The 27,357-nt window shown below is 56.7% G+C and overlaps 1 protein-coding gene across 18 annotated transcripts in view; it reads left to right on the top strand.

Annotated features, from left to right (window-relative positions):
* The window catches only part of ELN (elastin), an 82,278-nt gene extending 55,165 nt beyond the window's left edge, over window positions 1-27,113 (top strand). For 5 of the 18 annotated variants that reach the window (XM_050929185.1, XM_050929186.1, XM_050929183.1 and 2 more), the window contains 20 exons: window positions 552-611; window positions 1,295-1,432; window positions 1,527-1,583; window positions 3,564-3,701; window positions 3,795-3,848; window positions 7,708-7,845; window positions 7,940-7,999; window positions 10,030-10,188; window positions 10,283-10,330; window positions 14,094-14,177; window positions 14,461-14,514; window positions 16,467-16,565; window positions 17,368-17,415; window positions 18,559-18,738; window positions 19,031-19,078; window positions 22,130-22,156; window positions 23,531-23,572; window positions 24,020-24,049; window positions 25,356-25,406; window positions 26,020-27,113. In XM_050929185.1, coding sequence (XP_050785142.1) covers window positions 552-611; window positions 1,295-1,432; window positions 1,527-1,583; window positions 3,564-3,701; window positions 3,795-3,848; window positions 7,708-7,845; window positions 7,940-7,999; window positions 10,030-10,188; window positions 10,283-10,330; window positions 14,094-14,177; window positions 14,461-14,514; window positions 16,467-16,565; window positions 17,368-17,415; window positions 18,559-18,738; window positions 19,031-19,078; window positions 22,130-22,156; window positions 23,531-23,572; window positions 24,020-24,049; window positions 25,356-25,406; window positions 26,020-26,069 — 1,565 coding nt within the window. In that variant the 3' untranslated portion in view covers window positions 26,070-27,113. Of the gene's footprint in view, window positions 1-551; window positions 612-1,294; window positions 1,433-1,526; window positions 1,584-3,563; window positions 3,702-3,794; window positions 3,849-7,707; window positions 7,846-7,939; window positions 8,000-10,029; window positions 10,189-10,282; window positions 10,331-14,093; window positions 14,178-14,460; window positions 14,515-16,466; window positions 16,566-17,367; window positions 17,416-18,558; window positions 18,739-19,030; window positions 19,079-22,129; window positions 22,157-22,475; window positions 22,799-23,530; window positions 23,573-24,019; window positions 24,050-25,355; window positions 25,407-26,019 lie in introns of those variants that run through there. The other 13 variants (XM_050929191.1, XM_050929189.1, XM_050929188.1 and 10 more) reach the window with 13 other exon arrangements.
* Window positions 27,114-27,357: the final 244 nt, after the last annotated feature.

Below are 27,357 nucleotides of genomic sequence, written 5' to 3'. Positions count from 1 at the left end.
TGGATTTGGATGGAGGCAAAACTCCTGTCTTGCTCCATCATCCCTTTGTGGTGGTGCTGGCACTCCAGGACCAGTTCCTGGGCGGAGGCCTGGGAGGGGGCATCCTGGAAGTGGGGCTTCCTTCTCACTCCAGAAACAGCTGCCAGTCGAAGCTGGACTCCAGCTGCACTGGTGAAGCAGGATGTTCCTGGAGCCAGAGGCCAGTCTGCTCTTCACGCCTGCCCAGGACAGAGCAGGGCAGAGCAGGTCTCCGTTTTCCTGGACTTCCCTCCTCTCCCCTTGGAGGACTGGCTCTCCTCCCTGTGCTCCTATCTCGTGCTGTGTCTCACTCCTGTTGCTCTCTGCAGGTGCGGGAGCCCTGCCAGGGTCTGGTGGTGCTCCAGGCCTGGTGGCAGTGGAGCTCCTGGTTTGGTGCCCGGAATCGGGGAAATCCCAGGGGCTGCAAGGGTGCCAAGTGAATATGCTTACCGGGCTCTGCCGATGTGCCTGCTGTGTTCTGTGTATATGTATTGTCAGGTTTCTGAGATTTCCTCTCCTTCCTTTATCCCCAGGAGCTGAAAGCCCAGCGGCAGCAGCGGCAGCAGCAGCAGCAGCAAAAGCAGCTAAGTACGGTAAGATGGCCGTCTACTCCTTCAGTGCGTGCGGCACCGTGAAGGGTCCAGTCCTCCCTTTGTTATGGCCACATAGTTGCCCTTGTCACCCAGACTTGTATTCTCATCCCAAACAATGCCAGGTTTGTTTGACAGAGTCTCTTCTCTGTAAGACCATGCTGAATGCCATGCTGCCAATCTTAATACTGTCCTGACTGCATTCCGAGTCAGCCTTCCATGACTTTGCCCAGGATCGATGTCAGGCTACCTGGCCTATAGCTACCCAGGTCGTCCCACTTGCCCATTTGAATACTGGCGCACAGTGGCATTTTCCTAGTCCTCTGGGACTTGCCCAGGTTTGAAGATGTATTATCAACAGCTCTGGGACCTCCTCGGCCACCTCTTTTAAACTCTTGGGTGTATGTCATCCAATCTGACAGATTTGTATAACTTTAGCAGTTGCTTTTTAACACCCTCCGTAGTTCCTGCAGGAGACGATTGTTCACCCCCCTGGAGAATGAATCCCTATCCCATCGGACTGACCCTCTCATATAGGGCTGACAGGAACGGGCAGGATGGCGCAGGATGTTTACAGTGTGTCTGACATGAGGGCAGTGCACAGCAGCAGAATTGCACTGGCCTGGCTGCGCTGGCACTAGAGTTTGCATTGACTGGGACTGGGTTTCTCTCCCTTAACTCTGCAGGCGCGGCTGGTGTTGGAGGCCTGGTGCCCGGTGTTGCCGGTGTCCCTGGTGTGGTGCCCGGTGTCCCTGGTGTGGTGCCCGGTGTCCCTGGTGTCCCTGGCGTGGTGCCTGGTGTCGGCGGTGTCCCAGGAGTTGGAGGTGAAGTTGCATGATTGCCCCTGTCGATGGGCCTGTGGGGTTGTGTTCTCTCCATCTCAGAGCCCTGACTCTCTCTCTACTGTGTCCCAAACAGCTGGAATACCAGCAGGAGCGGCAGCAGCAGCAGCAGCAGCAAAAGCCGCCAAGTACGGTAAGCTGGCTCCCTCCCTCTTCTCCTTCTATGCAGCCCGTAGTCATGGAGTGCCCACCTGTCACTCCTGGGGTCCGAGCCCAGGGACCGTCTGTCCCTTTGGGAGCGATCAGCAGAGCCACTGGCATGTCTGGGAAGTACTCAAATCCCTCCCTGTTCCCCCGGGAGCTTCACCCTGTCCTGCAGCACGTGGCAGAGAGCTCCTGCCTTATGTTCACTGGCCATGGGGGGCCAGGGTGGGCAGCGAGCGAGCTGCGAGCCCAGCGCCGGCTACAGGCCAGGCTCCCCGCAGCCAGCAGAGAGCGTGGGGAAGCCTAGGACAGTGTGATGGCACAGAGCACGTTCCCCTGTCACTCTGGGCAGGCTGTTGCCCCGTGGCTCAGTTTGGAGGGCTGCGGGCGAAGCTGTTTGGGATGTGCAGGTAAGTGAATTCCCAGACCCCCTTGCCAGGCCCTGGGTGTCACGGAGTCCCTGGGCGATGCTCTGGAACTGCTCCCCACAAAGCCAGTCAGGACTTTGGGGAGCCTCCTCTCCCTTGGAGCAGACTGTCTTTAGGGCAAGAAGCTCACACAGCTTCACCTCCTGGGTCTGACTTTGGAGCATTCAACATGTGCCCCTCCGTGCGCTTCCCACAGCGAGACCGCCCAGGCGGGGTTCTGGGGAAGCCAGAGGGTCCTGCACCCCCACCTTGCAGTCAGTCGTGACTCTCAGCCAGACAGTAAGACAGAGGTTTATTTAGATGACAGGAACACAGTCCAAAACAGGTCTTGCCAGTACAGATAACAGGACCTCCCTTAGTTAGGTCCATCTGGGGCCCCAGGGAGGCCACCACCCCCTGGGAGGCCAAAGCCTCCTCGGGGCTCCCCTCCATTTTCCAGCCAGCTTCCAAAAACTCCCAAACCTCCTCCAGCCCCTCCTCTCCGGGCTGTGTCTCTTTCCCAGGCCAGGAGGTCTGATCTCTCTATCTCCAACACCTTTAGCATCCCCTTGCAGGGGGAAAGGGCCTGGCCATTAGTTGCCAGGAGACAGAGGGTCGGCCAGGAACTGAGGCCCCCACGCAGTATTCAGAGGGAACATTAAAACCAGTCCCACTTCCTCACTTTCGGGCACGATCTTTTCAGCTCCATCAGCAGCCTGTATGAATCCACTTCATACATAATGGCCTCAGTTCCCAGTCCATCAAGTGCATGCTGCAGCATGCAAGAAGGGAGAGAAGGGCCACCTGGTCCCACAGGGACCTATCGCAAGCAATGTAAATTAAAGTCCCCCCCCCCGCACCTTATCTTAGTCTGAGGCTGAGTTCTGAGGATCTGGGAGTCACGACTGGCCCCCGTTGGCTGCCTCCTTTTTCTGCACTCTGACCTGGCACCATGAAGGTGCCAGTCCCTCCTTTGTTATGGCCACATAGTTGCCTTTGTCTCCCCATCTGTATTCTCTTCACATGCTAAGACCATGCTGAATGCCATGCTGCCATTCTTAATACTGTCCTGACTGCATTCCGAATCAGCCTTCCATGACTTTGCCCAGGATCCATGTCAGGCTACCTGGCCTATAGCTACCCAGGTCGTCTCACTTGCCCATTTGAATACTGGCGCACACTGGCATTTTCCTAGTCTTCTGGGACTTGCCCGGGTTTGAAGATGTATTATCAACAGCTCTGGGACCTCCTCGGCCAGCTCTTTTAAACTCTTGGGTATAAATTATCCAGTCTGATAAATTTGTATAACTTTAGCAGTTGCTTTTTAACACCCTCCGTAGTTCCTGCAGGAGAAGATTGTTCACCCCCCTGGAGAATGAATCCCTACCCCATCGGACTGACCCTCTCGTATAGGGCTGAGAGGAATGGGCAGGATGGCGCAGGATGTTTACAGTGTGTCTGACATGACGGGAGCGCACAGCGGCAGAATCGCACTGGCCCGGCTGCGCTGGCACTAGAGTTTGCATTGACTGGGACTGGATTTCTCTCCTTTAACTCTGCAGGCGCGGCTGGTGTTGGAGGCCTGGTGCCCGGTGTTGCCGGTGTCCCTGGCGTGGTGCCCGGTGTCCCTGGTGTGGTGCCTGGTGTCCCTGGTGTCCCTGGCGTGGTGCCCGGTGTCGGCGGTGTCCCAGGAGTTGGAGGTGAAGTTGCATGATTGGCCCTGTCGATGGGCTGTGGGGTTGTGTTCTCCCCATCTCAGAGCCCTGACTGTCTCTCTACTGTGTCCCAAACAGCTGGAATACCAGCGGGAGCGGCAGCAGCAGCAGCAGCAAAAGCCGCCAAGTACGGTAAGCTGGCTCCCTCCGCCTTCTCCCTCCATGCAGCCCATAGTCATGAGGTGCCCGTTTGTCACTCCGGGAACCATGTCACTCCTGGGGTCCGAGCCCAGGGACCATCTGTCCCTTTGGGAGCGATCAGCAGAGCCACTGTCATGTCTGGGAAGTACTCACATCCCTCCCCGTTCGCCCAGGAGCTTCACCCTGTCCTGCAGCACGTGGCAGAGAGCTCCTGCCTTAGGTCCACTGGCCATGGGGGGCAGGGTGGGCAGCGAGCGATCTGGGAGCCCAGCTCTGGCTACAAGCCAGGCTCCCCGCAGCCAGCAGAGAGCGTGGGGAAGCCTAGAACAGTGTGATGGCACAGGGCACGTACCCCTGTCACTCTGGGCAGGCTGCTGCCTCGTGGCTCAGTTTGGAGGGTTGCGGGCGAAGCTGTTTGGGATGTGCAGGTCAGTGAATTCCCAGAGCCCCTTGCCAGGCCCTGGGTGTGATGGATTCCTGGACCTGGGATACTGCTGAGCCCTCTGTCTCACCAACCTGGACTCCCTCTCACACTGTGAAGCTGAGACAAGCTGCAAATCTCTCCAGGTACTACACTTACACAGACATCCACGGGCAGGGACACACCCAGCTGAGTTACTTGAATGCTTTTGCCAGCCACTCACTAACCAACAAGAAGGGCTCCAGCCAATTCCCGCAGCTCCCCTGCCTAGGACCCCAGGGCTGTACTATTCTGCCGTAGTCAGAAGCCTGACCAGTGTAAGTTCATTACCCAGTCCACCCATCCCTCAATGCAGAGAGGACACACACCAGCTTTTGTAAACTGAGCTGAGATTTCCCAAGCACTTCAACCAAAACACACTGTTTTAGGTAAAATATCAAACAGATTTATTAACAACAGACAGAGATATTTAAAGTGATTATAAGTAGTAAGCGTAGCGCTCAAAGTTGGTTACCTAAGAAATGAAAATAAAAGTGCAATCTGAGTTCTATAAACTAGATAGGATTTGAATCAAGCATTGTCTCACCCTAATGGTATAGTTCCTTCATACACAGCCTGGGGTTCCTCTTTTCAGCCTGAGACTACCTCCCCTGTTCAAAGGCTTTGTTCTCCAGACATGTTTCCAGGTATTGAGTTGTGAGGGGAGTGAGGCCAAGTGATGATGTCACTTCCCCTCCTTTATAGGTTCTTCCAGCTTGCTGGAAAAATCTTTTGCTATGACCCGAGTCAAAATTTGCCCACTGTTTACGTGCTCCGTCTGAGAATCTTCGTTGTACACAGATCCTGTGATAGCCCTTGGTAGCGTGGATTCCCCTTAATGAGCCTGTGACGGGTTTGGTCACAGAGACTCTCCTCAAGACTGTCACTCAGTTAGCTGGGATACACTGAGAACATGCCTGCTGCCAGAACAGGCCCCCCTCCACTCCTGTCCTGCTGAGTTGGACACTCTAGTCAGCTCCAGCATAGACCCAGAGGTTGGGCCACACCTGTCTGCAGTTCACTGAAGCTGAGATTCACTCAGCCCAGGGGCTTCTTAGTTAACAGGGACTTTCCCAGCACCCAGTGTCCAGCCTTTTTGGGAGCCTGAACCCCGTTTTACTCTGTATAAAGCTTATACAGGGTAAAGTCATAAATTGTTAGCCCTCTATAACACTGATAGAGAGATATGCACAGCTGTTTGCTCCCCCAGGTATTAATCACTTACTCTGGGTTTATCAATAAACAAAAGTGATTTTATTAAGTATAAAAAGTAGGATTTAAGTGCTTTCAAGTAATAACAGACAGAACAAAGTTAGTCACCAAGCAAAATAAAACAAAAACACGCAAGTCTAAGCCTAATACATTAAGAAACTGATTACAGGTAATAGCTCACCCTCCCAGATGGTCCAATAAGCCTCTTTCACAGGCTAGAATCCTTCTTAGTCTGGGCCCAGTCCTTCTCCTGGTACAGTCCTTGTTAGTTTCAGCAGCCATCTCAGGTGGTAAGTAGGGGTTTTCTCATGACTGGCAGCCCCCTTTGTCCTGTTCCACCCCCTTTTATAGCTTTGGCACAAGGCAAGAATCTTTTGTCTCTCTGGTTCCCACCCCTCCTTCTAAATGGAAAAGCACCAGATTTAAGATGGATTCCAGTACCAGGTGACATGGTCACATGTCACTGTAAGACCGTTTGTCTCCATTCCCCATGGGCTGACCCACACCCACACAGGAAGGCTTTCAAGTAGCTAAGGCCATTTACAACTGATTCTTTCTGGAGCACCCATGATGGCCTCCACTTAATATGTAAACATCAGTGATACAAGTCTATATCTTATTCTCCTAACTCTAGATATAGAAATAAGACATACAAACAAATAAGATGAACTCATTTAGTATATTATTAGCTTTCTAATGACACCATACAGGGAGTATTTAGTGTAAAGCATATTCCAGTTTCATCATATTCATAAGCATATTTCCATAAAGCATATGGAGTGCAACATCACACCCTCCTCCTTGGACACTCCATGGCAGAGGCAGAACATGTAAAATCCCTGTTTGCCTCTGGGCATCAATTTCTTTGTCTTTTAAGTCCAGGGTTTGCTGGTGGGCGGTGTTTTCTTTGTCAGCCTCCAGCTGCCTGAGTTCATACATAAGGATCTTAGTTCCCAGCCCATCAAAAGCACTCTGCACCATGAAAGCAGGGAGAGAATGTCTATGGGGAATTCCTGATATAGAGGGAATGCGTGGGGTGCAAGGTTGGCTGAGTTGACTCTGCTGCCTCCAACCGGCTCTGCCATCTAGTGCTGGACGAGGCAGGGGGCGTGTTGGGGGAGAAGAAAGGGGGTGTCAGTGAAGGAGGGGAAGGGCATTTCGGGTGAGGGAGAGGAGAGGTGTGTCAGGCTGTAATGGGGGTCTCAGGTGAAGGAGGGGAAGGGTTGTCAGGGAGAGGGGGGTGTTGGAGTGAAGGAGGGAGTATCAGCAAGGGAGGGGAAAGGCAGCCAGGGGAAAGGAAGGGCATGTTGGGCTGGAGGAGGGGATGTCAGATGGGGAAGGAGAGAGGGGGTCAAAGGGAGGGGAGGGAGGTCATCTCCCAGAGCTAGGTTCTGCTACAGATAATTTCCCACTGGCACCTGGTCCCAAAGGCACCTATCGCCAGCAATGTAAATTAAAATCCCCCCCACACACACACCTTATCTTAGTCTGGGAGCGAGTTCTGAGAATCTGGGAGTCACGACTGGCCCCCGTTGGCTGCCTCCTTTTTCTGCACTCTGACCTGGCACCATGAAGGTGCCAGTCCCCCCTTTGTTATGGCTACATAATTGCCTTTGTCTCCCCAACTGTATTCTCCTCACATGCTAAGACCATGCTGAATGCCATGCTGCCATTCTTAATACTGTCCTGACTGCATTCCGAATCAGCCTTCCATGACTTTGCCCAGGATCCATGTCAGGCTACCTGGCCTATAGCTACCAGGGTCGTCCCACTTGCCCATTTGAATACTGGTGCACACTGGCATTTTCCTAGTCTTCTGGGACTTGCCCGGGTTTGAAGATGTATTATCAACAGCTCTGGGACCTCCTTGGCCAGCTCTTTTAGACTCTTGGGTGTATGTTATCCAATCTGACAGATTTGTATAACTTTAGCAGTTGCTTTTTAACACCCTCCCTAGTTCCTGCTGGAGAAGATTGTTCCCCCCCCGGAGAATGAATCCCTATCCCATCAGACTGACCCTCTCGTATAGGGCTGACAGGAACGGGCAGGATGGCGCAGGATGTTTACAGTGTGTCTGACATGACAGGAGCGCACAGCAGCAGAATTGCACTGGCCCGGCTGCGCTGGCACTAGAGTTTGCATTGACTGGGACTGGGTTTCTCTCCTTTAACTCTGCAGGTGCGGCTGGTGTTGGAGGCCTGGTGCCCGGTGTTGCCGGTGTCCCTGGCGTGGTGCCCGGTGTCCCTGGTGTGGTGCCCGGTGTCCCTGGTGTCCCTGGCGTGGTGCCTGGTGTCGGCGGTGTCCCAGGAGTTGGAGGTGAAGTTGCATGATCGCCCCTGTCGATGGGCCTGTGGGGTTGTGTTCTCCCCATCTCAGAGCCCTGACTCTCTCTCTGCTGTGTCCCAAACAGCTGGAATACCACTGGGAGCGGCAGCAGCAGCAGCAGCAGCAGCAAAAGCCGCCAAGTACGGTAAGCTGGCTCCCTCCGCCTTCTCCCTCCATGCAGCCCGTAGTGATGGGGTGCCCACCTGTCACTCCTGGAATCATGTCGCTCCTGGGGCCCGAGCCCAGAGACCGTCTGTCCCTTTGGGAGCGATCAGCAGAGCCACTGTCATGTCTGGGAAGTACTCACATCCCTCCCTGTTCCCCTGGGAGCTTCACCCTGTCCTGCAGCACGTGGCAGAGAGCTCCTGCATTATGTCCACTGGCGATGGGGGGCAGGGTGGGCAGCAAGCGATATGGAAGCCCAGCTCTGGCTACAAGCCAGGCTCCCCGCAGCCAGCAGAGAGCGTGGGGAAGCCTAGGACAGTATGATGGCACAAAGCGCGTTCCCCTGTCACTCTGGGCAGGCTGTTGCCCCGTGGCTCAGTTTGGAGGGCTGCGGGCGTAGTTGTTTGGGATGTGCAGGTCAGTGAATTCCCAGACCCCCTTGCCAGGGCCTGGGGCATGATCTTTTCAGTTTGTCAAAGTCAGACTCAGGACTCACAATTTGTTGGAACACTGTTTTATTAGCACAGCCAGATAATGTGAGCACCATGCAAGACCCACACTACCGCAATTTATACAGATAAAATGGGAGCAAACTTGACAAGTTCACTGGAGGCTAGATGTACATAGTTAATTTCCTTACTAATGTTTCACCATTAGCTTATGTGGACTCATTGTTTATGCCTTAATGTTTCTTTTCCTGACACCTGTATTTTAACATTATTTATTTTAAGGTATAGAATCATAGATTATCAGGGTTGGAAAGGACCTCAAGAGATCATCTAAGTCCAATGCCCTGCTCAAAGTAGGACCAATCCCCAAATCTCCCTCCCAAGGATTAAACTCACAACCTTGGGTTTAGTGGGCCAATGCTCAAACCACTCAGCTATCCCTCCCCCCTTGCAAGTCTACAGCATTTCTTTAATCCTTTCTATTTTTACAATATAATTCATTCTACTTTCACAAGCTCCATCAGCCTGTGTGAATCCACTTCATACATAACAGCCTCAGTTCGCAGTCCATCAAGCGCACGCTGCAGCATGCAAGAAAGGAGAGAAGGGCCATGGGGAATTCCTGCTGTAGGGGGAATCCATGTGGTGGAACGCTGGCTGAGTTGGCTCCGCTGACCTCAAGCCAGCTCTGCCATCTGGTGCTGGGTGAGGCAGGGAGCGTGCTGGGGGAGAGGAAAGGGAGTGTCAGGTGAAGGAGGGGAGGAGCACTCTGGATGAGGGAGAGGAGACGTGTGTCAAGGTGTAGGAGAGGAGGGCTGTCAACTGAAGGAGGGGAGGGATGGTCAGGGGGAGGGGCATGTTGGGGTGGAGGAAGGGGTGTCAGGTAGGGAGATGAGGGGTAGTCAGGGCAAGGGAAGGGAGGGCATCTCCCAGAGCTAGGTTCTGCTACAGATAATTTCCCACTGACACCTGGTCCCAGAGGGAGCTATCACCAACAACGTAAATTAAAATTCCCCCCTGCACCTTACGTTAGTCAGGGGCCAAGTGCTGAGGAGCTGAGAGTCACGACTGGCCCCTGTTGGCCTCCCGCTTTGTCTTCGCTCTGGCTGGGCACTGTGAAGGAGCCACACCTCTCTGTTAATATCCACATCGTTGTCTTTGTCACCGAGACTTGTATTCTCCTCACAAACAATGCCAGGCTTGTTTGACAGAATCTCTTCTCTGACCATGCTGCATGCCATGCTGCCATTCTTAATACTTTCCTAGCTGCAGTCTGTGTCAGCCTTCCATGACTTTGCCCAGGATTGATGTCAGGCTACCTGGCCTATAGCTACCCAGGTCGTCCCACTTGCCCATTTGAATACTGGCGCACACTGGCATTTCTCTAGTCTTCATCCCCCTGGAGAATGAATCCCTATCCCATCGGACTGACCCTCTCGTATAGGGCTGAGAGGAACGGGCAGGATGGCATAGGATGTTTACAGTGTGTCTGACATGATGGGAGCGCACAGCAGCAGAATTGAACTGAGTGGGACTGGGTTTCTCTCCTTTAACTCTGCAGGCGCAGCTGGTGTTGGAGGCCTGGTGCCCGGTGTTGCCGGTGTCCCTGGTGTGGTGCCTGGTGTCCCTGGTGTGGTGCCTGGTGTCCCTGGTGTGGTGCCTGGTGTCGGCGGGATCCCTGGCGTGGTGCCTGGTGTCGGTGGTGTCCCAGGAGTTGGAGGTGAAGTTGCATGATTGGCCCTGTCGACGGGCCTGTGGGCTTGTGTTCTCCCCACCTCAGAGCCCTGACTCTCTCTATACTGTGTCCCAAACAGCTGTAAGCCCGGCAGCAGCGAAAGCAGCCGCGAAAGCAGCAGCATACGGTGAGTGAGCTCCTCCTCTCTTACTGCTCTGCAACTATGCCCTTTCCCCCAGGGCTCCTCAGTTGCAGGACAGAATCCTTTTTGCTGGCATCTGTAGCCTCTGGCATCACTGGCATCTGTTAATTCAGACAGGCCATCGTGCAGGAAGGTCGTCAGCATGGAGCGCAGACGGAGACCCGTCCGTGCTGCGCAGCAGGAGACGAGGGTCCCATGGCACAGGGGATCACCTGCAGGGGAATGCTCAGCCTGCATTCCCCTTACATGTCTCTGATGCCACCAGGCACAGCCCAGGCCTTTGCAGACCTATCCCCGCTGTAACAGGATGTTAAACTATATTTTACTCTTTGGCCACTAGGTGGAGCCCTGTGTCACTTATCTTATCTGGGCAGGTCATAGCTAAAGTTAGACAGAGCACTGAGAGCTCTTGTAATGAACACGTCTCCAGTGTCTCTCTCTCTGAAGGAAGCACTGTAGCCAGTCCGTATCTGGTAGTAGGAACCGTGCAATTTTCTGTCTACAACATGGTGTTGAAAGTGAACTAGCGCCAGAGGAGAACAGAAGCAAAAGGAAAACAGCAGCAAAGGTTGCAAACAGAAGCAACAAAGGTTGTGGGATCTCATCAACGTGCCACTCTTCTCTGACCTTCAGAATGGACAGACGGGAAGCCACATTTTTCAAGCTTTTGCATTGCTACAAGACTCCATAAGGAAACTGGGGGATAGTCTAGTATCAATGTTAATTGATGCTGTGGGAAACAGACAGAGCATATCTTTAAATCTTTTACCTTTACTGCCGACAGTCACAAAGAGGTCTAGGAAAGGGTTATTATAATAATAGGAGATATACCAATCTCCTAGAACTGGAAGGGCCCTTGGAAAGTCATTGAGTCCAGCCCCCTGCCTTCACTAGCAGGACCAAGTACTGATTTTTGCCTCAGATTCCTAAGTGGCCCCCTCACATATTGAACTCACAACCCTGGGTTTAGTAGGCTAATGCTCCAGCCACTGAGCTATCCCTCTCTATGTCTGAGGCATACTATATACCTCAGAAAAATGTAGTTTACGAAAGAGCATGTTGCCACCAGAGAATTCAAGAACCAGGAGAAAATGTTGAATGTTTTATAATAGCTCTGCATGTATTGGCTGACAACTGATTTTGGGAATGCAGAACATGAAAATATCAGAGATAGGCTGGTTATTGAGTCAACAGACAACTACTGCTACATGAATGGCAATTAAAGACGGATTTAAACCTACTCACAGCTACACAGAGAGCAAAGCAGGCTGAGCTTGTCAAAAAGTAGTACAAAAGGCAGGAGCAACTTGAACCATCTGAAAGTAACTTAGAAGCTGTAAACAGACACAGCATGAGTTGAAAAAGGCACTACCTCAAAAACCCTGAGGCTGTGAGGGAGTCCCAGGCAAACTACAAAGCCTTTCAGACAGAATGTACAAAACATGGAAAAATTCATAGCCCTGCAGATGTATATTTAGTCAAAGGTGCAAGGTATAGTAAATGCACCTGTAAGTAACGTGGACATTTTGTAACTGTTTGCCATACCAAGGCAGTCAGGGAGTTGACTAACATTCCAGACGATCAAGTGCCATTGTTAAAACAATCTATCACATGTGATGACAGCCTGGAGATTGAAACGGAATATTCATAGGGAGACTATTAACTTTAATATTAACTCAGGAGCAGATGTGACCATCATCTCAGAAGGGACTTACAATCCCCTTCTGCCCCTCCCAGAGTTGAAGTCGCTGACACAGCTCTGACTAGCCCTGGGGGTATTCCGAACTGCACGGGCCACTTCACCAGTAACACAAGACAAAAGCTGGGCACTCAGGGTGTGTGTGATCAAAGACCAACAACCTTCTCAGCCACAGCGGGGCAGCCATCATGGGCCTAGAGGATTTGATGATATTGGACTTTAGAAAGAGATTCAGTACAAATAAATTTGAGACAATGGTAGATCATGCAGTGCACAGACACTCCTACCAGAGAGACCTTGGAAGAGATGAGCTGCAGATTTATGCAAATTCAGAGGATATCATTACCAGGTCATTGTGGACTATTTTTCCAGATATATAGAAGTAATGTAATTGAAAGACACAACATGTGTTATGGAGAAACAGAAATGCACTTTTGCTCACTTTGATATTCCAGAACAACTAGTGCACGACAATGGACTACAATTACCTGCAGCAGAATTTAAGTCATTCTGAACTAAATATGATGTTGATCGTATTACTAGTAGCAGGGGCAAATCTAGGCATTTTGCTGCCCCAAGCACGGCAGGCAGGCTGCCTTCAGCGGCTTACCTGCAGGAGGTCCCCGGTCCCGCGAATTCGGCGGCAGCCTGTGGGAGGTCCGCCAAAGCCGCGGGATCAGCGGACCCTCCGCAGGCATGCCGCTGAAGGCAACCTGCCTGCTGCCCTCTCAGCGACCGGCAGAGTGCCCCCGCGGCTTGCCGCCCCTGACTAGTAGCCCACATTACAGACAAGCAAATGGAGAGGCTGAGAGAGCTGTACAGACACCCAAGAAAATCCTAAGGCAGGAACATCCATTCCTTGGTCTTCTGAGCTACAGATCAACACCAATATTGGCTACTTGATATAGTCCAGCACAACTCCTGGTGAGAAGACAACTCAGAACTACTGCTCCAACTTTGGAAAAGAATTGATCGCCAAAGTGGCCAGACATGAAGACGGTAGCCAAATTGGATACAAAGGCAAAAAGAGCTTATGGAAAACTTTTACAAGAGAAATCACTCTGGCACCTGCCGGATCTAGAACCTGGAGACCATGTTTGTGTCAAACAGGATGGAGAAAAAGGATGGACAACTCCAGCTGTTATAAAAAAAGAGAACTCAGCCCCCCGATCTTATGTGATTGAGACCAACAGTGGAGAATTCAACATCTAGAAGCGATCAACATCTACATTTTGTTCCTCAGAACGAAAAATCAATGAGCAAATTCTACAGATGGCAGATGCAGAATAAGAAGACTCAAAGATTCCAAACTGACCAAAGACAGTTGTTGCAGCCAATGGACGGACAGATGACCTAGTTGTTATGTATTCAGGTCATGTAATTAGAAAACCAATACGAGTTAGAGACACTGAACAATCTGATCTGTACTGGTGGGAATGTAGAATTTGAAGGGGGAGATGTAATGAATGCTAAATTGTCCTATACTGATCAGCCACGAGTTAGAGCTAGGTGTAACATCCTTATCTGAGCAGATCACAGCTAGAGCCAGAGAGTGCATTAAAGGATCTCATGGAAGAAACATCTCTGATGTGTCTCTCCAAGAAGGAAGCTCTGTGGGCAGTCCATATCTGGTACAACAGTCTGACCTGCTAGTAGCAGCCTTGCACCCTACCATGTCCACGGAGCGCATGACACCTGCCTTTGCCAGAGTGGGGCACATTGAGCATTGGGGCTGGGCACTTCACTGGGGCCCTGCTTCTTATGCATCACAAGGGTGAATAGATTGACATGGAAAGGATAGTGGGTGGGTCTCTTTTGGGATGGCTGGATGGCCCCTATCGGAGCCGGACTCCCAGAGCAGGCAGTAAGATGCCTGCCTGGTCATGGGCTGAGAGGATAATGGGGGAGCAGATGGCAAACCAGGATCTCCATTCATATCTCTCTAAAGCTAATGGCAGGGCACCCTTTACAGCCTCATCATGGGCCCTCGAGTACAGGGGGATACAGTCCTGATTCCTGCCCTGGCCTCACCACTGAACCTCTCAACAGGGGCTGGACGCATACCAGGTGTGGCACCCGGAGTTGGAGGCTTGGTGCCTGGTGTTGGTGGAGTCCTGGTGCCCGGTGTTGGAGGTAACTATTGCTTTAACTGGGAGATACGACTTGCCACTTGGTCTGGGATCCTCACTGCTGCAGTGATCTGTAATGGCCACTGCAGGGGAAGGCTAAGAGTCCCATGATGCCCTGCTGCAATCTGGCGCATCCCCAGGTGCATCTCCTTTGTCCCTGCTGTGCGAGAGCATGCTGCAGGAACAAGGTTTTTCTGTGATGGGATATGCCCAGGGGTCTCTTGGATTCCATCCCTGGGGAATGCGTCTCCACCCGAGTCTCATTCTCCACACATATCTGTTCCCAGGAGTCGTCAGTCCAGCAGCAGCAGCCAAAGCAGCAGCTAAAGCAGCCAAGTACGGTGAGTTGGCTCTTCCTCCTCGGGCTATCCACAATGCCCTGCGACTGCTGGCTCCCTGCGAGTCTCTGCAGGAGGGGGTCATGGCCAGAGCTGGGGCTTGGGGTTCCAGATTGTAGCACCCTCCCACTCAGAGCATTCTGGTCCCTCTTGAGAAGGGCTGAGACCACTGCCTGAGCCACATGTGAACAGACCAGAAGTAATGGTACATGCTGAGGGCAATCACCTTGCCAACCCAGTTGAGGCAGAGATTCCTTTGTGGGGGGTGGTATGTATTGACCACAATGTATATGTAACCCACACACCTCCTGGACCACTTAGAGCGAGATTAATGAGTCTGTTCTACAGCCTTAGCTAAGGGCCACATGACTTTTAGCTGAGGCTCAGGCACTAAGCTCCAGAGGCCACAGATTTGATTCCGCTTACCGGCAAACAGGTCTATTGGTGTTACATATGACACATGGGCAACTCAGCACCTCAGATGAGTACTAGCCCAGAACCCATCATGATGTCAGCTGGGAAACTCCTCTTCTCTGCACTGAGGGATTGGTGGAGTCTGGAGAGCCTCTTAGGAAATAATGCAGCTAATTCCATCCACCCGTCCCCAAACACACATCCACTATCCATCCACGCATCCCTAAACAAAACCCCCAACTATCCATCCACCCATCCCAGACAGACCCATCCACTATCCATCCACCCATCTCAAACAGACCCATAAACTATCAATCCACCCATCCCAAACAGACTCATCCACTATCCATCCACCAGTCCCCAAACAGACCCATCCACTATCCATCCACCCATCCCAAACGGACCCATCTACTATCCCTCCACCCATCCCAAACAGACCCATCCACTATCCATCCACCCATCTCAAACAGACCCATAAACTATCCATCCACCCATCCCAAACGGACCCATCCACTATCCCTCCACCCATCCCAAACAGACCCATCCACTATCCATCCACCCATCCCAAACAGACCCATCCACTATCCATCCACCCATCTCAAACAGACCCATAAACTATCCATCCACCCATCCCAAACGGACCCATCCACTATCCATCCACCCATCCCAAACGGACCCATCCACTATCCCTCCACCCATCCCAAACAGACCTATCCACTATCCATCCACCCATCTCAAACAGACCCATAAACTATCAATCCGCCCATCCCAGACAGACTCATCCACTATCCATCCACCCATCCCAAACAGACCCATCCACTATCCCTCCACCCATCCCAAACGGACCCATCCACTATCCCTCCACCCATCCCAAACAGACCCATCCACTATCCATCCACCCATCCCAAACAGACCCATCCACTATCCATCCACCCATCTCAAACAGACCCATAAACTATCCATCCACCCATCCCAAACGGACCCATCCACTATCCATCCACCCATCCCAAACGGACCCATCCACTATCCCTCCACCCATCCCAAACAGACCTATCCACTATCCATCCACCCATCTCAAACAGACCCATAAACTATCAATCCGCCCATCCCAGACAGACTCATCCACTATCCATCCACCCATCCCAAACAGACCCATCCACTATCCCTCCACCCATCCCAAACAGACCCATCCACTATCCATCCACCAATCCCTAAACAGACCCATCCACTATCCATCCACCCATCCCAAACAGACCCATCCACCCGTCCCCAAACAGACCTGCCCACTGTCCATCCAGCCATCCCCAAACAGACCCACCCACTATCTGTCCACCTCCCTACAGATCTCTCTCTCTTTTAATCGGTTCTTATACTGCACCCAGTGTTTTGCAATCTGAGCATCGCTCTCCATTACAGTCCACCTGCATGCTATTTGAAAGCTCCACACTTTCTACCTACCTCAGTCTGTGCCATCTTCCATACCTTTATAGACCCTGCATTCCCAGACCACGGCTGCATTTCACATATCTAACTTTCTGCAGGAGCTGGCGGTGTCGGAGGCCTGGTGCCCGGTGGAGTCGGAGGCCTGGTGCCTGGTGGAGTTGGAGGCCTGGTGCCCGGTGGAGTCGGAGGCATCCCAGGTGCTGGCAGAGTTGGAGACAATCTCATTTTTTTCCAGTAGCGGATGAGTGTGTTGGACTCCCTGGTACCATACGATAGGGTTGGACAGTGATTTGGCTGAGTGCACCCCTGCCCCCTTGCTGGTCTCTCTGAGTGACCCCTCCGGTGAACAACCTCCTGCCCCTGCCTGTCTGGGGTGGAGTCCTGCCATTCTCCCACTCTCAGACCGGGATCTGGATACAGCTCCCAGCTCTGCCAACGGCTCATTGCTGACTGCGATTCAGGCACGGGCTTGGGACCTGCCCGTAACCAAATGGGAGCTGGTGGAGTTGGCTGTGTCACAGGCAGGCAGCAGTGCCAGGCTGTGCTGGTGTCTGAGCAGCCCAGAGTCAGCGCCCTCCCAGCCCCCCCCAGGCTCAGAGCCATTGATCCCACTGGCCCAGCTCCCTGGGCAGCGCCACGCTGGTGCCAACATGTGAGCTGAGCCTGCGCAGGGATGGATCAGACAGACACAGGCTGCTGTGCCCGCTGAGGGGGCAGGCGCTGGTGCCAACGTGTGAGCTGAGCCTGCGCAGGGATGGATCAGACAGACACAGGCTGCTGTGCCCCTGTGAGCAGGCTGGGTCCCTCGTGCCAGTGCAGACACGGCCGGAGAGGGAGGCTGCACTGGTGTAAGGGGAAGAGCAGGAGGGGTTCAGCAGAGGTAGAGCTGGGCTGGGGCAGTGGTGCCTGTGGGCCTGGCTGGGCAGAGGAGAGAGAGTGGATGAGCCAGGCTGTTCGCCAGGGCAGGACTCTGATCCCTGCCTCTCGCTCTTTCCCCAGGACTCAGTCCCGCAGCAGCTAAAGCAGCTGCCAAAGCAGCCAAGTACGGTGAGTGGGGCTTCCCCAGCCCTCCTCCTCCAGCCCTCCCCCTCCAGCCCCGACACTGCCCCCTTTCCTTCAGCCCTCCCCCTCCAGGCCCGACCCTCCCGTTCCCTCCAGCCCTCCCCCTCCAGCCCCGACCCTCCCGTTCCCTCCAGCCCTCCCCCTCCAGCCCTGACACTGCCCCCTTTCCTCCAGCCCTCCCCCTCCAGCCCCGACCCTCCCGTTCCCTCCAGCCCTCCCCCTCCAGCCCCGACCCTCCCGTTCCCTCCAGCCCTACACCTCCAGCCCCGACACTGCCCCTTTTCCTTCAGCCCTCCCCCTCCAGCCCCGACCCTCCCGTTCCCTCCAGCCCTCCTCCTCCAGCCCCGATTCTCCCGTTCCCTCCAGCCCTCCCCCTCCAGCCCCGACACTGCCCCCTTTCCTTCAGCCCTCCCCCTCCAGCCCTGACCCTCCCGTTCCCTCCAGCCCTTCCCCTCCAGCCCCGACACTGCCCCCTTTCCTTCAGCCCTCCCCCTCCAGCCCCGACCCTCCCGTTCCCTCCAGCCCTCCTCCTCCAGCCCCGACCCTCCCGTTCCCTCCAGCCCTCTCCCTCCAGCCCCGACACTGCCCCCTTTCCTTCAGCCCTCCCTCTCCAGCCCTGACCCTCCCCCTTCCAGCCCCAACCCTCCCCCTCCCTCCAGCACCGACTCTCCCCACTTCCCTCCAACCCTCCCCCTCCAGCCCCGACCCTCATCCTTCCCTCCAGCCCTCCCGCTCCAGCCCTGACACTTCCTCCTTTCCTTCAGCCCTCCCCCTCGAGCCCCGACCCTCCCCCTTCCCTCCAGCCCTCCTTCTCCAGCCCCGACCCTCCCCCTTCTCTCCAGCCCTCCCCTTCCAGCCCTGACCCTCCCCCCTTCCCTCCAGCCTTTCCCCTCCAGCCCTGACCCTCCCTGCTTTCCTCAAGCCCTCGCCCTCCAGCCCGACCCTCCCCACCTTCCCTCCAGCCCTCCACCTGGCTGCCCATCACCACCCCCCACCCCCATGCGGAGTGAGTGCGAGGAATGCAAAGGGCTATGCTCAGAAATGCTCACACTGAGCCCACACAGGCACCTCGTGTCCCCTTCCACCCCAGCCTGCTCTTCTGGCCTTAACCCCCGTCCCTCTCCACAGGTGCTGGCCTCGCACCTGGAGTCGGCGGGGTGCCAGGCTTAGTGCCTGGGGTCGGCAGGCTGCCAGTCGCAACGCCGGGGGCTGGTGGGCTGCCAGTTGTAACGCCGGGCACTGGGGGAGTGCCAGTCTTTGTGCCCGGTGCAGGAAGAGTGCCAGGCACGGGCATTATACCTGGAGCAGGTAAGTGCATATCCTGTCACTCAGTGGTGCTGGTTCCCACGGACTCCTCCCACAGCACAATGGGATGCCCCTCAGAGGGTATCTCCTGGGCACTGGGGCAGCTCTGGCATCGAAGCACGAGGAGGGTTGGGCCCTGCTGTGAGCAGTAGCAGGTGGCTCTGCATGTGAAGGGCAGAACAATCACCCATGCGCCATCTGTCCCCTGAAGCCAAGTAAGGCGGGTTGGCGATGGGCGGGCACTGGGCGCCATGTGGCTCCTGACTCTAATTGCAATGCTCTTCTCACCCTGCAGGGATTCCCCAGCTGGGCGTGCAGCCAGGCGCCAAGCCTCCAAAGTACGGTAGGCACCTCCCCACCTTGGCCCAGCCAGTGGCTCTTCTCTGCCCTCCATCAACTGTGGCCCATCCTGCCCACTCTTCCCCTCTGCCCTCTGGGGGGAGGGCTGAGGAGCTGTCCTGTCGCTCAGCACAGACACCCAGAGCCAGCCACCTGTCTCTCCAGACTGACAGCAACTTCCGGCCGCAGCCGCCAACATCCATCCTGGGGCCCCTGTCTCCACCCACCGGCCTTGGCTGTGAAACTCTGCCCCTCTCCTGCCCTGCACTGCCCCTCTAGGGAGCTAGGGCCTCCTGAGCCTAGGCTGGATCCAGCAAAGGCAGCTTCCCCATAGCCGCTGCTCCTGCGCTGTTCCACACCCCTCTTCTACTGAGGGGAACAGGGCAGACATAACCTAAGAACGGCCATATTGGGTCAGACTAAAGATCCATCTAGCTCAATATCCTGTCTTCTGACAGCAGCCAATGCCAGGTGCTTCAAAGGGAGTGAACAGAACAGGGCAATTTACTGAGTGATCCATCCCCTGTCATCCATTCAAAGCATCTGGACTGGCCGGTGGCTGATGGAGCCTTTGCTTGGCAGGCCACAGTACTGGAGCTGGGCTGCCGAGGGTCAGCCAGCATTAGAGGCTCATAGGGCCTGGTTCCTCCCCACATAGCAGTGTGTGCCCATGTTCCCCCCAGAGCAGCCAGACCTGCACACATCTCTCCAGGGCCAGGTGCAGTGCTTCGGTTAGCATGGACAGCCCTGCACGCACATGTGTGCTGAGTGTGTGCATACTGTACACATGTGCGTGTATACCTGGGGGGGGGTGTGCATGCGTACGTGTGTGTCTGCCTGGTGCACAGGTTCACATTAATGTCCCAGGGCCTTCTCATGCGCACTACCAAGAGCACCTGTTCTGCTCCATGCCTGGCCCTGTGGGGAGGAGGTTGCTGGGCCAGTTCCTAGAGCTCCTGGCCTCAGGACTGGGTGGCCCCTGCTAGGCACGGGGGGGTAGGGAGGGATGGCCTCCCCCAGATGGCAGGGTGCATGGCTACGGAGTGCCGGAGCAGGATGCCAGTCTTGGGGAATGTCGCCTGCCTTGGTCCCAGGGGAAGGGGGCCCCCACCCCGCTGCCCCTCAGTCCTATCCAAAGCAGCCCCCAAATCGTGGCAATGAAGGGATGTTCCTTTCGTAGCATCTCAGAGCCAGGAGACTCCACTGCTGCCCTGAGGGCCCCCATCCATCGAGCTCTCAGCACCTTGGGCCCCCCACACTGTCATGGAGCCACGAGCCAAAGGCTTGTGCCCACTTGGGGCCTCCCCCACCCCCATCACCAAGCCGGGGATGCTAAGGTTTGCTGAATGCTGAGGGTGTGAATTTCCCACCTGTTCTGTGCCACAGTGTTTCTGTATCCAGAGGCTAGTGGCAAACCTCTCAAGCCATGTAACTGGCCCCGCCCCACTGGGTCCAGCCTCTCCCAGCAGGGGACACTGCAGGGAGCAGGGCAGGAGCGCTGGCTGTAGGGAGCACCTGGCTCCGAGCAGGGGGTGCTGTAGGGGCAGGCTCACTGGGGAAAGTGCAGTGTTAGTGTCTCTAGGGAGTTACTCGGGGAGCCTTTGCCCAGCAGGTTATGGGTCGGGCTCCTGTCCCGTAGTTTGAGGGCCATCCCTTGGCCACTGGAACGTTACGTTGACACAGGTGGTAACTGCACTGGACACCTGAGGGCAGGGCAGTAGAAATGTTCACTTGAAGAGAAATCCAGGTGGTGCTCAGAAAAATGGTGTGTCCCTAAAATGGCCCATGAAATACAGTCTTGTCCTGTATTTCCCATGTGCTTTCCCCTTACTACCATCCAACAAAGGTAGGCAACCTATGCCACGTCTGCAGCCACGGCAATAAACCAGGACCTGGGTTCTCCCTGGCCCAGCTGTCAGCTCACACCAGGCCAGCGCCTCTCACCAGGCCATGGGGAGCAGCTTGATCTGGGCTGCCTGCACTTAAGGCCCTCTGAGCTGTGACTGGTCCCAGGAGATTGTCACTGGGCCGCATGTCAGTCTGGGGGCTGTGAGCCCAGCCCTGCCTCATCCAGCCCTGCCTTGTCATGCTGTTTTGTATTCTGGCTCTGTCCATGGATCTGGGGGTCCCAGTCCCTGGTTGCCCACCTGGCTGGTCCAGGCAGCTTTCCCCGTCAGAGGCTGCAGGGTGATGGCATGTGCCCCGAGCAGCCACCTCTCCCTGCTCATCCCCTCAGTACCCGAGCATGGTGGCCTGGCTGGTGCAGCCAGGTACGAGCCTCCCCAGCACACGCCCTTCCCTGTGCAGCTGGTTGTGAAGCGTGGACACAGGAGGGGCAGCCCAGCACAGGGGAGCTGTAATTAGATGAGGGAAACGTTCTCTCTGTGCCCAGCTGGGCTGTGGCTGGACTGCAGGGAGCCCCCGGCTGTTAGGCTGACCCCCGCCCCCCATCTCAATGTGGTGCAGTCCTGTGAGGAGCCTGTTTCCAGACGCTGGCATCTCTTGGTGCAGAGCAGCCCTGGGGAGGGAGGGTCCTGGGGAGAGGGATGTGGGCCTATGAGATGAACCTCACTGGAGCGGCACCAGATGACACCAGCAGCAATCACCAGTGCCCCGTTCCTCTGGCCAGTCCCCAAAGCCCTTGGCCTCAGCTGATCAGCCAGCTGTGCCTTGCCACTTGCAGCGGGAGGGACACCAGGAGCAGCATCTCTAGACTTAGGGCCTCCCATCAAGCGTCAGTGTAGGAAACAGGGCAGGAGCACTGGCTGGGGGGGGGGCCTCCCCGCTACCCCAGCCCAGCCTCTCCCAGCACAGGGTGCTACAGGGAGTGGGGCAGGAGTGCTGGCTGGGGGGGAGTCTCCCCGCTACCCCAGCCCAGCCTTTCCCAGCACAGGTGCTGCGGGGAGTGGGGCAGGAGTGCTGGCTGGGGGGGAGGGGGCTCCTGGCTATGCCAGTCCAGCCGCTCCCAGCAGGGGGTGCTGTGGGGGGAGGTGGCAGGGATGTTGTGACACGGGCGCTGCTGTCAGTTAGTGACTAACTGTGTTTGCTGTTGTAGGGTTCGGTGTTGGGGGCCTGCAGCCAGGTGAGTGAATGGGGCTGGGGGGATCTCATGCTGTGCCCGCCTGCGGCTGTGCCGGGCATTGCCTAGGAAATGCCTTAGCCTCCCTGGGCTGGGATGCTGGTGCCAGTGCTGCCTTCGGCATGGCCCTGTTCTTTAGCTGCTCCCCAGGTAGGGTGCTGGAGAAGCTAGACTGTGCTGTTCTGGCAGGAGGAGTGAACCCAGGTGTGACGAAGTGGGAATATCCATAATGTTTTCTCTGCATACTGTGTGGGTGCCTCAGTTTCCCCTATGCAGTTCTTAAGTATCTAGGTGGTGGGATAAGGGCGTGTGATTGTTGCAGAGCCTTAGAGGGCCAGCGTGATGGTGTCTGCACAGAGAATGGCCAACACCCTGTCTCCTGGCAACTGATGGCCTGGGCCCTCCCCTGCAAAGGTACCAGCTGAAGGTGTTGGAGAACAAAGAGAACAGGTGGCCTCCTGACCCGGGAAAGAGACAAAGGCCAGAGGAGGGGCTGGAGAGTTTCAGTTTGGAGCTGGCTGGGGAAATGGAGGGGGGCCAGATGGGGCTCTGGCCTCCCTGGCCCCAAGATGGACCTGACTGAGGGGTCCGGTTCTCTGTACCTACAAGCTCTGTTTTAGTCCGTGTTCCTGTCATCGAATAAACCTTCTGTTTACTGGCTGGCTGAGAGTCACGTCTGACTGCGGAGTTGGGGTGCAGGGCCCTCTGGCTTCCCCAGGACCCCGCCTGTGCGGAGTCGCTTTGGGAAGCGCACGGTGTGGAAGGGGATGCTGAATGCTCTGAGGTCAGACCCAGGAAGGTGGAAGCTGTGTAAGCTTCCTGCCCTGGAGACAGTGCGCTCAGAGAGAGGAGGCTCCCCAGAGTCCTGACTGGCTTCCTATGGAGTAGTTCCAGAGCATCGCCCGGTGACTCCGTGACAACAGGCAGGCTAGTCCCCGGACAAGCTGCCAGGACCTATGGGCGATGTGCTCTGGGCACCAGGGAACCAAACTACTCTTTAGCCAGCCATGGCCTGGGAGGGCTTTCTAGGGCACAGGAGCCAGCGGGGCCCCATACAGCCAGATGTCCTGGCCTTGGGTGCCCTGGGGGGATGGGGCCAGGCATTCACAGCCATTGCTGTGATCAGATGAGGACTGGAGCCTGGGGGCTCATCTTCCTGCCCAGAGTGGGGCCAGGAGAGCTGCGGCCCAAGGTGGTGCCAGTCCATGCTCTGGGTCTCCTCTGGCACAGCCTGTGGCACTGCCAGGCAGCCCCCAGCAGGGGAAGGGTGTTACTGTGACCTGCAGGCCCAGAGTATGCTGTGGGGTGCATGGCACGACCCTCCGCAAGCCAGGCCAGTGGCTCACCCCTGCTTCACACGCTCTCATTTTGTTCTAGGGGCTGGAGTTCCTGGCTTCGGTTTGTCTCCCATTTACCCAGGTATATTTGTCAGCTCATTTCCTGTCTCCTAGCAGTCGGGCCCGAGCCCGGGCTAGGGCCCTATCCCCCTGCATGGGCCTCTTGGCCATACCTGGGGTCCCAGCATAGCTCCACCACATTGTGCTGCGGCCAGGCCAACATCGCCGGGCAGGTCCCGTGCCCAGGGCGCTGTGTCCAGTGGCTGGGGCCCAGGAGGGGGGCCTTTGCCCAGGGGGATGGTCCTAGGACTGGGGCCTATGCCAAGGGGGCTGTGCCCGCTGGCTGGGCCCTGGTCCATGCCGTATACATTCGGTCTGTCTGGGAGACTTATTGAGCCCGTGGGGCTGGGGCAGCCCTCGGGGGATGATGCGAGGTCCCCTGCGAGAGGCCCCAGTTCAGCACAGTGGTGTCTGAAGGAGGGGGTGAGGGACCGACAGGGCTGGCACTGAGGACTCTGCTTTCTTCCAGGTGGACTCGCTGGCCAGCTGGGATACGGTGGTGAGTGGGTGCCCGTGCCAGCCAGGGCTGGGCTAGGCAGGACTCACTGATGCCCGGAGAACCAGCCCCTCTCCCTGGGGAAGCCCAGTGTGGCTGGGGGGACCCAGAGCCTGCTATCTCCAGCCTTTAGCTGGGGCAGTTCTCCCAGCTCCTGAGGACGATACCAGGCAGCCGCCAGTGTGAGGGGGTGGGCACCGTGCCTGGGATGGGCGTGCGGCCTGTGAGCGCAGAGCCATTTGCTCTCCCCGAGGGCTCATTGCAGCACAGTGGTTTCTGCTCAGGTCTCACCTTCTCCGGGGCTGCCCCAGGGTAACGGGGGATGGGGTAAGAGCAGCCCATTCCCGATTCCTTAGGTACGGTACCTGGGCCCTGGGACGTGGACCCGAGACAGGACCCGCTTCAGCCTGGCCCTGCCCCAGGCGCATGCAGCCCAAACCAGCAGACACAGGCTGGGCCTCTGCTCGCGTTATACATGGGGACCCTGCAGCCCCTTCCCAAAGCCTGGATTCCCCAGCACTCCACAGCCGTGGGGCCAGATTCCCCACAGGCCGTGTGCACCCACTGGAAACCCAGGCCCAGAGTGAATTGCCCTGGGTGGCAGTGCCAGGGAAGAGAGTCCTCATCTCCTGACTGCCCATGCAGTGCCTTAGCTCCTAAATCCGCCCTCCTCAGCAGCACCCCCACAGCAGTCAGGTGGGATGGCTCCGGCAGGCCCAGACTCCCCTGCTTTGTGGAGGCAGTGGGCCCATCACTAGCACACAGCACTTCCAGTGGGCAAGCCAGGCTCCAGTGCTGGGCTCCCCTACCCCTACCCCTACCCCTACCCACCGCCTTCTCCCACCTGAGCAAGGGTGCCCTCTGCAGCCAGGAACCCTGCCTTAGCTTGCCTGCGAGGTGGGCCCTGCACCCAGCCTGCTGCACACAGCAGGGGCGGGCACCTCTCTGTGCATTGCAGCTGCAGCCAGGCCCTGGGGCAAAGGGAGTCGATCGCTTTGCTGAGCTGCGTCACTGCTCTGCTGGTCGATAGGGGTCCGTGGCTTCGGGGCGGGGAGCCGCTCTCTGCTGCCTTTGGGAACTGGCATCCTGGATGAGCTGCCAACAGCCCCTGCTGCACCCACAAAGTGCCCCTTGTGAGAGGTGCTGGGGAGAGGGGGTCCATGAGGCCCACCGCCCCTCCTCAGACTCCCAGGGACTGTGGCTGGCTCGGAGAGCGGGGATCCGGTGGCCCATGCTCCCTGCTGCCCACGGACGGGCTGCGCACTCCTTGGGCCTGTGCTGATGGGTTGTTTTCTCTGCCTCTCCACAGGAAAACCTCTCAAGACCTATGGTGGGGCCCTGGGAGCCCTGGGATACATAGGTAGGTGCCCTGCACAGGGACTGTGCCAGACGGGGCAAGGCACACACCGGGGGAGCAGGATGGGAAAGCCCCACTGCCCGTTTGCGCTTGGAAGGAAGAAGCCTCATGACTCCTCATCCTGGGGTTCCCCCGGCCTTGTCACTTGGTGCAGCCTGGTTCTGCTGCGCTGGCCGCTCCAGGTGCCAGTCGAGGTGCCCATGCTGCCCATGCTCAGGCTCGGCTGCTGTGCCCACCAGGCCATAGCCTTGGTGCTTGGTTCAGCCTGCCCCACTGCCAGGGGCGCCCCCAGGCCACTCCCACATTGGGAGCAGCCTTTGTCTCCCCACATTGCAGCTGTGCCCACAGGGCGGCATTGGCCCAGCGACAAGCCCTTCATTCATGGCATGTTGCTGCCTGCCCCAGCCTCATGTTCGCTGCCTCACGCAGCAGCACATGCGTCAGCCTGGGCCCCCCGCAGCATTGTGCCTGGCCTGGGGCACATCCCACCGCGCGCCCCAGCTGGAAGCAGGGGGCCTGCTGGTGGCAGCCTCGCGCAGCACATGCCATGCCCCTGTCTGGGGGAAGCCCAGGGGCTCGGAGTGCTGGGACTGACACCTCCTTTGTCCCCTGCCAGGTGGCGTGGGCTGTGCGCAAGGGAAGTACTGTGGCAGGAAGCGGAAGTAACCCAGCCAGGCTGCTACCATTAACCTCATGAACTTTGGTGCTACTGCATGGTCTAGAATGTAAACCCTGAGTAAAGCAGTGATCCCGCCCCCCTCCCCCGCTCCCCCCGCTGGCCCCCCGGAGGGAACTCCACGGCCCCTGACGCCCCCTTCACTCTGGCCCGGGGGTCCCCGCCCTCTCTCCAGCGGGAAGCACAGAACAAACTGCGGGAAACAACGATCCCACTGGTGCTAAAGCTCCCTGCGGAGAGAGCCGGGCAGGCCTCCGTAGGGCGGGGGCTTCTCTGGGCAGGGCCCCTCCCCAGGGGCCCTGGCGGGGAGGAGATGGGGGCTAGTTTCCAAGAGACCAGCGAGGGGCTGGGCTCCACCTGCCGCCAGCACATGGGCGAATGGCCCATCAGCAGCGCCCGGCTCCAGCACATCCCAGCTGCTCCCAAGACTCTGTCCAGCTGGCATTGGTGCCACGTGCCAGGGACTGCTTAGCAGCTAGCCAGCCTTGATCCCCCACCTTTGTGTCCGTCAGCCCCATCCGTGCCTGCCCGCCCCAGGGCAGGGTGCCACGGGATGGGGTTCGTGGGCTCCATGCAGGCGGGCAGGGGAATGCCTCCTGCTCAGACACTTATGCCAGTGGGGCCAGTAGGGGCTCGTGAGTGGGTTAAATTCACCCCAGAGTTCTTTGCGACAGGGCCATCTGATTGGCTGACCTGTCCTCGCGCTGGAGGACACGACCCTCCCGGTGCGTGGGGAGGGGCTGGCACTATCAGCAGAGCCAAGTCACTAACACTGATGGGATTAGCCATGCGCCCGCCCTCACTCAGCAGTACTGTACGGGCAGCCAGCGCCAGCCCAGCCCTGCCGTGTCTCCGAGGCCCTGCTGGGACCTGCCCTTCCTCTTGCCCTGGATGCCCGTGTGTTCCTGAGAGCCGTGGGCCAGAAGGAATCGCACCTCTCCATGTTACTCACTTGGTATAGCTCGGGTGGGACATGTTATAAAGAGGGAAAGTAACTGCTTCCAAACGACTAATAAACAATGACTTCTAAACGACTGCGGCCTCCTGCTCCTTCCGCACTGCTTCTCCAGACCCAGAGGTGGGGCTCCACCCCAGCAATCTGTCCCCCACAGGGATCCGGCTCCCCCCCCATGGTTCTGCCCTGCCTCCCCAAGATCCTTACGGCCTCCCACCCCCTGGAGATTCTCACTGCCTCTCTGCCCACCTGGGGATCTGCCCCACCCAATTCCTCACTGCACCTGCCTGGGACCTGTCCCATTTCTTCAGCTTCGCTGCCTG

Source organism: Gopherus flavomarginatus, chromosome 19, assembly GCF_025201925.1.
Source record: "Gopherus flavomarginatus isolate rGopFla2 chromosome 19, rGopFla2.mat.asm, whole genome shotgun sequence".
Taxonomy (NCBI): Eukaryota; Metazoa; Chordata; order Testudines; family Testudinidae; genus Gopherus; species Gopherus flavomarginatus.
This window is presented reverse-complemented; position numbering and strand designations above follow the sequence as displayed.